The sequence below is a fragment of the Schistocerca gregaria genome, chromosome 2 (assembly GCF_023897955.1).
Source record: "Schistocerca gregaria isolate iqSchGreg1 chromosome 2, iqSchGreg1.2, whole genome shotgun sequence".
Classification (NCBI taxonomy): Eukaryota; Metazoa; Arthropoda; class Insecta; order Orthoptera; family Acrididae; genus Schistocerca; species Schistocerca gregaria.
In genome coordinates, this window is record NC_064921.1 from 166,828,019 (window position 1) to 166,841,152 (window position 13,134).

Consider the following 13,134-nt stretch of genomic DNA (forward strand, 5'->3'; position numbering starts at 1 on the left):
TCCCCATCGCTACCCCCTCATATTTAGTTATAAGTTGGCACAGTGGATAGGCCTTGAAAAACTGAACACAGATCAATCGAGAAAACAGGAAGAAGTTGCGTGGAAATATGAAAAAATAAGCAAAATATACAAACTGAGTAGTCCATGCGCAAGATAGGCAACATCAAGGTCAATCTGAGAATAGGAGCGTCGTGGTCCCGTGGGTAGCGTGAGCAGCTGCGGAACGAGAGGTCCTTGGTTCAAGAAAAATTTGGGGTAGGTATTAAGATCTATGGAGAAGAAATAAAAAGTCTGAGGTTCGCCGATCACATTGCAATTCTGTTAGAGACAGCAAAGGACTTGGAGGAGCAGTTGAACGGAATGGATAGTGTCTTGAAAGGAGGATATAAGATGAACATCAACAAAAACAAAACGAGGATAATGGAATGTAGTCGAATTAAGTCGGGTAATGCTGAGGGAATTGGATTAGGAAATGAGACACTTAAAGTAGTAAATGAGTTTTGCTATTTGGGGAGCAAAATAGCTGATGATGGTCGAAGTAGAGAGGATATAAAATGTAGACTGGCAATGGCAAGGAAAGCGTTTCTGAAGAAGAGAAATTTGTTAACATCGAGTATAGATTTAAGTGTCAGGAAGTCATTTTTGAAAGTATTTGTATGGAGTGTAGCCACGTATGGAAGTGAAACATGGACGATAAATAGTTTGGACAGGAAGAGAATAGAAGCTTTCGAAATGTGGTGCTACAGAAGAATGCTGAAGATTAGAAGGGTAGATCACATAACTAATGAGGAGGTATTGGATAGTATTGGGGAGAAGAGGATTTTGTGGCAGAACTTGACTAGAAGAAGGGATCGGTTGGTAGGATATGTTCTGAGGCATCAAGGGATCTCCAGTTTAGTACTGGAGGGCAGCGTGGAGGGCAAAAATCGTAGAGGGAGACCAACAACAACAGCAACAACTGAAGATCGTAATACGGCCTCTGACAACTGAAGAACGTAATACGGCCTCCACCGGTTTCAATAATCCTCATAGGAAAAAATAACCTTAGGGAAACATGTTTGTTTTGATATTCCGTACAACCTCCCAAAGTTTGTCGGTTTAAATACTTTTCACCCTGTACACCTCGACAACATCAGGGGAACGGCGTGGTGGGAGGCGTATGCAGGTTAGCGAAATGGTTAAGGGTGGCTGGGGCTCCGACACGCCGCGAAAAGGCCCGTCAGCGGCCGGTAGTTGACAGGGCTGGAGGCTGGGGGCGACCTTGCGGCTGCCCCTCCCTGCGCCGAGCGGCCGGTCCGCTGCCGTGGCCAGCTGGTGGCCTGGGCCGCTGGTGGGCAGCGGCGCGGCGGCAGGCGCGCGCCGGCGAGCGCTCGGCAGTCAGTGTGAGCCCGCCGCGGCCGTGCCATGCTCTGGTGCTGCTCCCCGTAGAGCGAGCAGGCGACGCGAGGCGAGGAGCACCAGCAGCGCCGGACAGCGCACGCCACGACGACATGAGGCCAACCCTCGTCGCAGCCGCCCTGCCTCTCCTGCTGGTGAGTCACCGTCTCTCGTCTCCTTATACTCGACACCGCTTGTCTCTGACGTTCCTCCACCACCAGCCAGTAGCACTGTCAAAATACCACCCTACACCAAGCGGAGTCCGCCACCAACAACGCAGGGTAAACCTTCGTCTTAAATTTATACGGACGTTATTTGAGGGCCGCTACAGTATTAAAAGGTTGTAATGAAACAATACAGAGTATTCTGCAACAGTCACCTACTACCCATATCTCATTAGCGCGACGCGTTTCGGCAGCATGGTGCCATCATCAGGAATATTCGCTATTACTTTTATATTGTAATTAACATGAAGTGAGATTCGTTTCCCTTGCTGCGCGTGCCAGTGAGGTTGTGTTTCGGGATTGATACCTGTTCGGGAAGATTAATGTGATGTAGTGTGTACATTACATAATAAGCATTTGCTTACAATTTCGTTGTAATTTCATTTTCTGGCACACAGAGCGCAGTAACACGTACACTGCAGCTTAATATTTTCACAATCATTTGTTTACGCCAATCCAAAGAGTCGTAAAAACTAAGATAAACTAGTTTCTATTACTTAAATAGAAGTATGCGGTGAAGATGAAACATTTAGATCTGTTTATGTGATGACAAATATTAGATGACTAGCTGATAAAGACATTTTTTTTTTTCAATGAAGTAGGCATTCAGCATTGGAGAAGCTTTTACGAAATTCAATATAATTAGTTTCAAGTTCATCTTTGACAATGCCACTCTTCCTGGCGAAAATTCAGAAAATTTGCTAAACGGCTATTATTTTCTGTTTTCTGCTGACTCGTGTCCAGAGTCCTGCGCTTTTAAAAATCATAGAATAGATATATATTCACCATGATTGAGGATTCGCCTTATTGTGACATTTTCAAGCGATAGCTTACTATGAAATGTGTCAATGCATGTCATTCCTTTTAAAGAGGACACTATCCTCATGTTAAACGATATTAACATATTCGTTGTACATGCCACGGCAGAACTCTTCGTCATTTACGTGAAGTAAAGTGCTAAACGGCTATTATTTTCTGTTTTCTTCTTACTCGTGTCCAGAGTCCTGCATATATATATATATATATATTCGTGTTATTGTGTCATTTTCAAGCGATAGCTTACTATGAAATGTGCCAATGCATGTCGTTCCTTTTAAAAAGGACACGATCCTCATGTCAAAAGATGTTAACATATTCCTTGTGTGTGCCACGGCAGAACTCTTCGTCGTTTATGTCAAGTAAAGTAACACTACATGTAATTATTGCTACCGAGTCCACGCCATCTGTGCACGTAATTTCTACGGCGCTCCCACCAGGTGCTGCACTTGACAACTACGTCAACAAGTACGTCAGCGTCTTTTGTCAAAACTACCAGTGACCATACCATTATTCTGTCGGCCAGAACGACATAAACTGGATGACGGGGAGGGGGGAAAAATATTCACACATGAATTTTGGACTAAACGTAACCGAGAATGCTTTGAACGTCAGTTGTAAACACGAGTAACTCTAACTAGTCACATTTACTGACCTTCCCACTAATCCTTTCAAAGAGTTATACTTTTATCATCAAGAGGACGAGAGAAATTCTTACTTATTAGTTTTCTGAGCAACTTGTTATAGTTTCATTTAAGTTTTTACGTATATCGTGGACCACATTCACGACAGCTAGACGCGACATGGAAGGTGTCAGCAGACTTACAAACATAGTCATTTATATACCTGGATTTCTTTGTTGAAATCGTATCACAAATTTTGATAAAGATAACGCAGACCACAAACTGATACCGGTGGTTCTTCGTATTGACGGAGGTACCATGATTCAGTCGGCCATGGTGATACTGTGTCTTGCGATAACCGGAGTAGCGCGGAAAATTTTTAACTGTAAATAAGAACAGCTTACGTTAGGCTTAACCTTCATTGCTTTCAATTTTAAATGTAGGTAAAAGTGTCCGTAACGAGTCACATTTATTAATATTAACACTTGGCGTTTCGGAAAGTGACAAATAAATCGTCAGATGGATGTATTTTAATTAATAAGTCAAGTTAATTTGTACATACAACTTTTCTCGGCAGCCTTTGGTACAGACTGGGCACTCACCATAAAGGAAACAGCATGACCGTCTTGCATCGAAACTCTTTCGTTGCGTTTTCAGCCTTGGATCACATACGTACTTATCATAACCGGTCTCGACTTGTTTGTAAGTCATTATCAGATGGTGTGCTTAAAAGAAAGAAACTGTATAGCGAAACAATAGGAAACTCAATTTCAAATCAAACTATCGTCAAGACCAACAAAAATTACAAATCTAGCTTCTTCAGGTTAGTTTGATTTGCAGTTTCGTGTTCTAGTATTATGGTATCCTATTTTATCTTCCTATTTAAACACAGCAACTGATGATAACTTACTAAGGGCTCTAAACCGGTTACACTGCTATGTGTGCGACAATAAAAGAATGTGGCAGTATAGTTTAAATTTTTTTCCATTTCTCGTGGACCATATTCGAGGCATCTCGCTAAGATGTGCATCGTCTCATAAAGTTTACAAATAAGTCACAATTTCTGTCATATCATAACTATATTTATGTAACTACATGTCTTATAGTTCTTCGCCTACAGCAAAGTTTGATAAGTGTAACAACCGTATACAGAAAACATCTATTCAGAAATCCATTTGTGAAGCAGGATGAGCTTCCAAGCTTGAAATCAATGTCTTTTTAAAAATTTCATTGTCTACCAGCATATTTAATTCACAAGAGAGGTGGTCTTTCAGTGGTTGTACAGAAAATATTCGTAGTGAGGTGTAAATACGACTCGAAAAGCAGCCTGTGACATCTGGAAGACAGGGTCATAGATCATCCAGAACAGTCCTACGTACAAACCACCTTTGACTTTTTACTTTAAATAAATACACCTGAAGATTGAGGTGCAATCCTTCGAAACACCCAGGGAGAAAGTTAGCTATTTTCAACTCAAAAACACCTAGTACAATGCGAAACACTTATGTAGGATCCTGAAGATTGCAGAGTGTACGCGAAACGCATTTTATCAATTCCACTGCGTTACAATGTTTAAAAATTGCATGAAGCATTAAGTATTACGCTAGTTTCGGGAAATTCTTATTCACTTATTTCAATGAAATCGACAACAGTGACTGGCTGTGTAACTTCAGTAGCGATACTTTTCTTTTTTCGCTAACATACCGGAGTTCAGTTGCATAATTCCGCACTTAACACTGATTAATAACAGATATCGTACCTCTATTGCCTGCTCCTCTGTGTAACATCTGTAGCTCAAGGAAGGCTTCTTCCATTCATGCATAGGTCGACCCTCCCTATTCCATCCTTCCCAGCGATCCTGACGTATTGATCGCCCCAGAATTTTTCCTTTTTCTATATGATGCGGAGATTTACGAGTTTTTGTTCACAGACATAATTCATTTAATTGTTTCTTTGAAACAACTTACCATGAACTGCTCAAGGCGTGTTAACATTCAGTAATGCGAAAAGAAACGTGTAGTATTCCTTTCTTTGTTTTTACTCCTTTTCTTCTGCTTCATTTTATTTTCAAACGTGCAATAACTCAGGAGTACGGCCTTACCAATGGATACATATTCCAGATTTACATGACGGTTATGTTTCAAGGCATTACTCTCACTTTGTATCCGTATTGGCTTCTGATGTACTACTTTTCCTTTCAATGTAATACCTGAACTACTAAGAATTGCACCTCTACTGCTGGCCACATCGTTTTAGTTAAATGACTACTAAGAATTTTTAGATGTTGCACAACGTAAAAGGATATGGCGAAATCCACGTCTAGTGAAAAAACTCTTGACAAATGAGACGCGCAAGATTGCTCAGATATTATACGTGTCAGCGGCATAATATGCCACGACGACTGCCACACGCGTAACTGTTCAACATTTCAGAGCAACTGGATGAGACTTGCTCGAGGCGCGACATGGACGAGCATACCAGAGAAGGAATATGCCCTTGAACTTGTTGCGCCGAAATGCTGATGTAACTCCAGCAGTACAGCGAATGTGAAATTACCAAATGTTTGGCGATAGTCTGTTATTGTCTATTAATTTATTAAACAGACTTCACCATGCTCAGTTTATGTGTCAGTGCGAGTAGACGAAATTTCCATGAAATTGGTTTTCGAAATGGTAGTTTAAGTCTATCAAAGTGAAACGGATGTCCAAACCGTAGAATATTACTCTGTCACCCATTGAAGTGTTTCGTAGTAAAAGTGTCAGCGCTTTTTTATTTGTAATTTAGGAAATATGTTTGATAAGGAAGAATATAAACAGCATAATTTAAACCTCACTGAATTTTCTTCACTGTTCTAATTTGACTTCGAGGAAGATTTCGAATCAACTTAGAGGTACCAACTCGGCTGACTTGTTTGTTCAGCTTTAATATTTCAATGACAGTAGTCTGTGAACCTAGTTTCGGAAAATCACTATTTTATTTAGCTTTCTGGTTTCATGATGACATGAATTTCTTCGTATTCTATGCTATTAGTTTAAGGGTTTCGGATGTATTCACACTCACTCTTATTAATCTAATTCACAAATTTATTACCTGTTTTCTTATATCTAGTCTTGGTGGGCGGTTGGTATAACTCTTTTGGGATCTGCGGAATGCGGTATTATCCTCAACAGCATGAGTAGAAATCTCAGTTTTTTTGTTTACTGGTTATTATATTTCATTGGACTGTAATACATAAAGTTTCATTGTGCCAAAAGCTATGATTATTTTTCGTACATTAAGCTATCAATAAGGGAACTCGTCAGGTTGGACTGAAAAGTAAGTGATTTCTATCATTTCGTAAGCATTTGCTGTGGATACCATATAGTTAACACATATTGAAGCATTAGTATATATCAGTATAACACATTAACGTTAGTACATACAGAAAAGATAGCAGGGCGTTACAACATTGCATGTTAAAAAGCAATGAAAACGCTTTTAGATTATTGAGAAAAAACGCAAAAAACAGTATGAATAAGCTGATTAGTTCTGGAACAATATGGCGAGAAAAAGGTAATGTTTAAACAACACTTTGTTATACCACTACTGCCTGATAGACAGTCCGAGCTATAATAATGATCCTCGAAGAAATAGCTACTCAATTATATGTGCAAGTAAATGTCATCAAGATTATGAACTATTGGATATTTTTAGTTGGCATGGCATGGCACTGTTCGTGTACAATGACGCTTATTAGTCGCACTGTCGCGATGTGTTCTATTCACCGTTGTTGCTGAGTAACCTTTATCAATCCAAAAGCAACCAATTAAAATAGCATAGTGTGTAGAACAATCAATTGTGTAGTATTTTGTTTGGAGTACCTTTCCAGTAAGGATCAGTCAGAGCAACACGTTGGCTTAGGGGAAGAACAGATGAGATAAAAATCAGTTAGAAGGGAACGTTGTCTTTATTCCGCCATTTTTAACATTTGTGTTGACGACACTCTATGGAAATTGGATATATATCCAGGAACTAAACTAGGTAAGAACATACTAACCTAAGAGCATTACCATTTTCTGATGATAAAGCTATATTGTTAGAAAGCGAAGATGACCTCCAAATGTGGGGTGAACCAAATATGTGAGGAACAGGCTACAATCCTGACACTTCGTTTTGTAAGAAGAAAATTATGGCCAGGTAAATATTCACTATGACCGAACATAGTAAACAGCTTCGAAATAATTGGGTAATCGTTACATTTTAAACATCTTAGATGTGACACAAGTTTTCATAATGATAATAACATGCATAAAAAGCTGCACAAACTTCTAGCAACATTTAGAACAATAAATAAAAAACCTACGAAACTCGAAAAGATTCAAGAATTGTTCTTCTCTTCCCTCGAGTACATCCCATGTTGAATGCCATCCACTTCGTCAGGATTTAAGAATTATATTTTAAAATTTAGTCTTGTGGCCGGATGCTCTTCCCGACACCACAGACGACAAGTTAACCTAAGGGAGGGGGAGGGGGGACAATCTTTCTGTCAATCGTGTACACTTTATTCTGTGTGTTATCGTATGTTAACTGTTCGTGTATCGTATAATCTGAGCTGGAATTCGGGGATCAGCCTCGCATTTGTCTAAACGAGCGTGGAAAACTGCCTAAAAACCATAGGCTGGAGGGCGGTACCAGGACACTGTCATTAATCCGCCGCGCGTGTTGAATCTGCGTATGGATCACCTCCCTGTCTCGAAAACTAGGGCGTTGCGCGTTACACTATAGGTGCAGATCGGAAAAGACTTAAGAATTAGAGCACATAAAGGCGTGGTGAGTAGAAAATCGCGAGTTGGGTAAAAAAGAAGCAGAGATGAGATTCTTGAGGAGATTAAAGCGTTATACAAAAAACTGTGAAGTGGGGTACCTGCTTCTAATGAGGATGCAGCTCGAATGCAGAGATAGGCGGAAATACTATGTGAAGAGAACGAATTACTGAAGACTACAGGTGAAGATCATGAACTACAATTCGAAAGAAGAGACACAGGCAGAGCAAGGGAAACACGTACATAAAATTCGTAAAGATGGAGCAGACAGATCTAAGACAACGAGGACGTCGACCTACAGTTTGCAGATTCAGTTCGAAAAACCATGTAGTCCCCAGAATGATTCACTAATAAGTGCCCTTAACACGTGCCACACCGCCGCGGACAAAATGAAAGCCATTCGTTTGAGACTGAAAAGATATCGCAGAGCGCATCGTTCCCGCAGACGGGAAAGCTAGCAGGAAACAGAAAGTTCGTTTGGCGTTTGACGGACGAAAGATAAAGGCAAACTCCAGAGGTCAGAGTTGTCAATAAGAGGCGCGTGCTAGGAAATTACACGCAATTGCCGACATAATCGCTCTTTCACTTGTAACGAAAGAGGTTATGAAACGCGGTGTCGCCGGTTTGGAGGACCTGGACTACGCTGCGCTACTTTCCACAGCCGCAGTTGTCCGGCCGGCAGAAATACCAGCTGCGACAACGCCCTTGCAGCAGCCTCCAACGCAGCGTAGAGTGACTGCTGAAATGTGCTGAACTGTTTTCGCACTTATACTTACGAGGATCCCTACAACAAATTCTCTAAGCAAGGGACACGGCTTTTTACTCATGAGTAGTACCATAAGAAACCCATCGTACTCATAAAAGAGTGAAAGAAAAATGTCGATACCTTCAGATTTAAAGAGACATTTTTGATTTCAATCCTCCTTCCATCCACGTCCTCACGTGTTTATGTCTGACCAAAAAAATGAGGCAAGTAGGAGGAGGAAACGAAATGAAACCTCGTGGGGAGAAGTTTCGTAGTGTTATATCACTGATTACAAAATCGACTCAAATTAACAAGGCATTTGGCAGTATGAAACCACTTTATGACGTGGCACCACCATTGGCCTCATTCAGTTGGGAAGAGTGTCATAAAGCCGTTGTGTTCTCTCCTGAGGCCAGATGGCCCAACACTGATGTAACTGGTCCTTACACTAAGACTTCGTTGACGTCCGAACTGGTCCAACACATGTTCTATTGGGAACATACCAGGATTTCCTGCTTCTCTTTGGAGTACCTCAACATAACGCAGATAGTTCATAGAGACGGGTGGCCAAAGTAGACGAGCAATCTTCTTTTAAAAAATGGCACCAAGATACCGTCACATGAGAGATAACACGTGAGGACGCAAGACGTCCGTGCTTCCGTGATGTACGTTGTGCAGTCAAGAGTTCCCTCATACACCGTGACCTGAAGTTATAGAGATGGCAACCCACAACAAGACATCTGTGCCTCTCGTAAACGAGAATGAGACCTCTCCCCAGATCGCCACCATAGTTGACTTCCACCGGAGGTTGGAGCCCTCCCTCGGGCATGGGTGTGTATGTGTTGTTCTTACCATAAGTTAGTTTAAGAAGTGTGTACGTCTAGGGTCGGATAACCTCAGCAGTTTGGTCCCCTATAGATTCTTACACATTTAAACATTTTGAGCTTAGCAGCAGACCAAGTTTACCATAGTAGTGCCGAGTCTCTTCTCATCTCTGAACACACTGGTACCCCATTAATCACCAGTCCTTGCCTTCCGGTCACGGCACCAGTTGAAACGAAACCATTTTTTTTTTGTGGTGTTGTCAGCAGCCTTAGCATGTGGCGGTAGCACCCTAGTCTAGCTGCCGCTAGCCTCTGAACAATGGTGCTGGATGACACAGAAAGTTTCCGGGAGTCCGCTGCTTGTTCTGACTTGGCAGGCGCAGATTTGAAGTGCTTGAAAGATGCTTCGTGCGTAATATGACGAAGCTTCCTTGTGGTCGGCTCACATGGTCTGTCGGAACCTCGACAATGAATAAACCTGCTCGACATGGAGCCCTTCATCAGGGTACTGTCGTATCCGAATGCCCTACAGAACTGCATGATTCGACCAACGGTCAAACGAAGATTCACAGTGAGAACCCTTTCAAACCCTGTCTTGTGCTGATGACGCTGTCTCTGACTACTACACGACATCCCAGTATCCTTCCCAATCATCGCTCCACAACTGATGCTTTCCTCGCCCTACACAAGGTGTCTCAAACCTTTTGGGTCAAACTGAAACGGGTGACAGTGGGTCCACAACCGACTATTTTGACATAGGTTAGTTGGTTGAATAGGGGTAGCGGACAAAACAGCGATCGGGGTAGCGGACCAGCGAGGTCAACGGTCCCATCGGATTAGGGGAGGATGGCGAAGGAAGTCTGCCGTGCCCTTTCAAAGCAACCATCCCGGCATTTTTCTGAAGCGATTTAGGGCTCAAATGCCTGCAAGCACTATGAGACTCAACATCTGAGATCATCAGTCCCCTAGACTTAGAACTACTTAAACCTAACTAACCTAAGGACATCACACACATCCATGCCCGAAGCAGGATTCGAACCTGCGACCGTAGTAGCAGCGCGGTTCCAGACTGAAGCGTCTAGAACCTCTCAGCCACAGCGGCCGGCGAAGCGATTTAGGGAAATCGTGGAAAACGTAAATCTGATTGGCCGGAGGCGGGATTTAACCGTTGTCCCCCCAGATGCGAGTTCAGTGTGATAACCACTGCGCCACCTCGCTCGGTTTGAGATAGGGAACCAATGTTCGAAAATGCATATTTATTGTGTTATGGACGTGCACAGCGTACACCGCATGAAAAGAACGTAACTCAAAGTGACTGTTCAAACTAATTACCGCCAGTCTCAATGCCTTCATGGCACATGGCCAACGGCACATGAAGTTCCGCCGCATTCTCTCAAAGGTCCTTGTTGTCTGTTGTACCGAGAAACATGCAGCCTGGACCGTAACAAGCAGTACTTTATCAGTTTGCACGGGGGATTAATATACGAAAGCCTTGATGTGACCCTAGAAGAAAAAAGTCCAGAGATGTGAGATCCGGCGATCGCACTGGCCATGGTCGTAGGACCTCCCCCTTCAATCCAACAATGGGGTTATGTGCTGTTCATGTGCACGTGAACATTAACATCGTCTTGACACCACGTCCTTTCACAGACAACAGAGGTTACAGTCTCTAAGAAGTACGCAGCACGCTTAGCAGGAATAACAGGTAACGTGGACCAGTCAACAAAGTCCTGTTAAGTGATATTCGCTCAGATGTAGCGAGAAGTCGTTTAATCACCAATCTTCTACCTCGGTTCATAAGGCCAGTGAATCAACCTCTACAGCCGAGGTTGCTAAGACAGGCCTCGAATCGGTGGTATTTGGCTATAAACTCGGTGATAGAAGAAACTTTCAGCATAGTTATCTGGCCAACAAGGAGTGCACAGGCAATGGCGCTATGTACCTGATCACCAGACTTGGTGCATACGTCCGTGATTAAATTGCAAGGCACTCCGCAGCGCCTCAGTAAGTGAAGTCATTGTCCGTCGGATGGGGAAGTCAATCCCGGCGGCTCCTTTGGTGCTACTAGGGAAGAATAGGCTATGTGGAGGCTTCCTTTCTCTCGTCATCACCATACAGCACAATATATACTCACAAATTACAGTCACCTACACTCATCAAGTACACTTAACTCAAAACTCTAATTTCAGAGTGGAAAGAGACAAATGTGTGCACGTACGAATGCAAGCTCATGGGTGTCATCAGCTCCAACACACTCCAGCGTACATTTTGCTTAAGACATTTATGTGTTTACACTCATCAATTTCTAAATATCTCGGCTGATTTCCGGAGAACGAAGTGAAAGACTAAAAATATAGTAAATAGCAAAAATTTTTGTAGAATTACAAGTTGCGTTTAATACATAATACTTTTCTGTTTCTTGTCCGAGGGCCTGCACTTGTGGGTGGCCTTACCGCCTGAACGCTTGCATTCCAGCCAGGAAAATGATGACATGCACAGGTTGGCAGTGCTTGCTGCCAACAACAAAGCCGACATGGTTCACGAATCCACTGATAGAACGTGCAAACCACAGGAAGTTGAGTGTGACGAGAGAAAAAGTGAATGACCGTGCACTAAGACTGACTTTCCCAAATGTACGTGGGAACTGAAGATACAGACAGCATTCCACCATTATATGCTCCTGTAGCCACAGTCTGCAGAACTGTCAGACGTGTGATCATAGAAGTAGAGCTAAATGTAACACTGACAACGATGAGCACGATTCCTACGAGTAAAACAGGCTGCGGCGCGTACGTCACGAACGTAGTCCTGCGATCTGGTTCAAATGGTTCAAATGGCTCTGGCAACTATGGGACTTAACATCTGTGGTCATCAGTACCCTAGAACTTAGAACTACTTAAACCGAACTAACCAAAGGACATCACACACATCCATGCCCGAGGCAGGATTCGAACCTGCGACCCTAGCAGTCGCGCAGTTCCAGACTGAGCGCCTGGAACCGCTAGACCACCGCGGCCGGCAGTCCTGCCATCTCTCGCTCGCTCAAATCACTAGGCAAACTACGTTTCTACATCTGTTAACTCATAACTAGGCGTGTCCGTACAAACGAAAACTGAATCTTCTACTGAATTCCGTCATTATGGACTCTTACTGTTATTAGTCCTATAATGATGGGAAGTCCATGGGCTTACGTATAATTTGTTACGGCTGTACTGGCGTACAATAAAATAAAATCGTGCTAAAATGATTATCAGTTGAGGCACCACTTCCAGCATGTAATGAGTACTGCTTAGCAGAAGAGACTAAATGCTATAAACAAGCCGTTATACCACTTATATCGAGTACTGATCTTCAATTAAATTTTGCTGTAGTACTGTTAAACAGTAAGACTTCATAACTGCAGATTCCAGTGGATGATGCAATTTTCGTTAGTACTTACACGCCCTGATGGGAGTTAACAGGTTTAGAAACGCATTTTGTGTGCTGAGCTGAGCGAGCGAGCGATTTCAGGACTGCCATCGTGACGTACGCGCCGCGGTCTGTCTTTCTCGTGGGCCTCGCTACCATTTTATCTACGTCTACATAATTACTCCTCAAGCCACCGTGCTGTGCATGGCACTATTAGTCATTCCCTCTCGTGTTCCACTCACAAATGGAGTAAGGGATAAAGGAATGTCTGTATGCCTCCGTAAGAGCCCTAATTTCTCTTAGCTTATCTTTGGC

General features: G+C 42.7%; 1 protein-coding gene across 1 annotated transcript in view; it reads left to right on the forward strand.

Annotated features, from left to right (window-relative positions):
- Positions 1-1,266: 1,266 nt before the first annotated feature.
- The window catches only part of LOC126336598 (putative uncharacterized protein DDB_G0271606), a 486,990-nt gene continuing 475,122 nt past the window's right edge, over positions 1,267-13,134 (forward strand). The window contains exon 1 of the mRNA XM_050000463.1: positions 1,267-1,532. Within this exon, the coding sequence (XP_049856420.1) occupies positions 1,491-1,532 (42 nt within the window). The 5' untranslated portion in view covers positions 1,267-1,490. The remainder of the gene's footprint in view (positions 1,533-13,134) is intronic.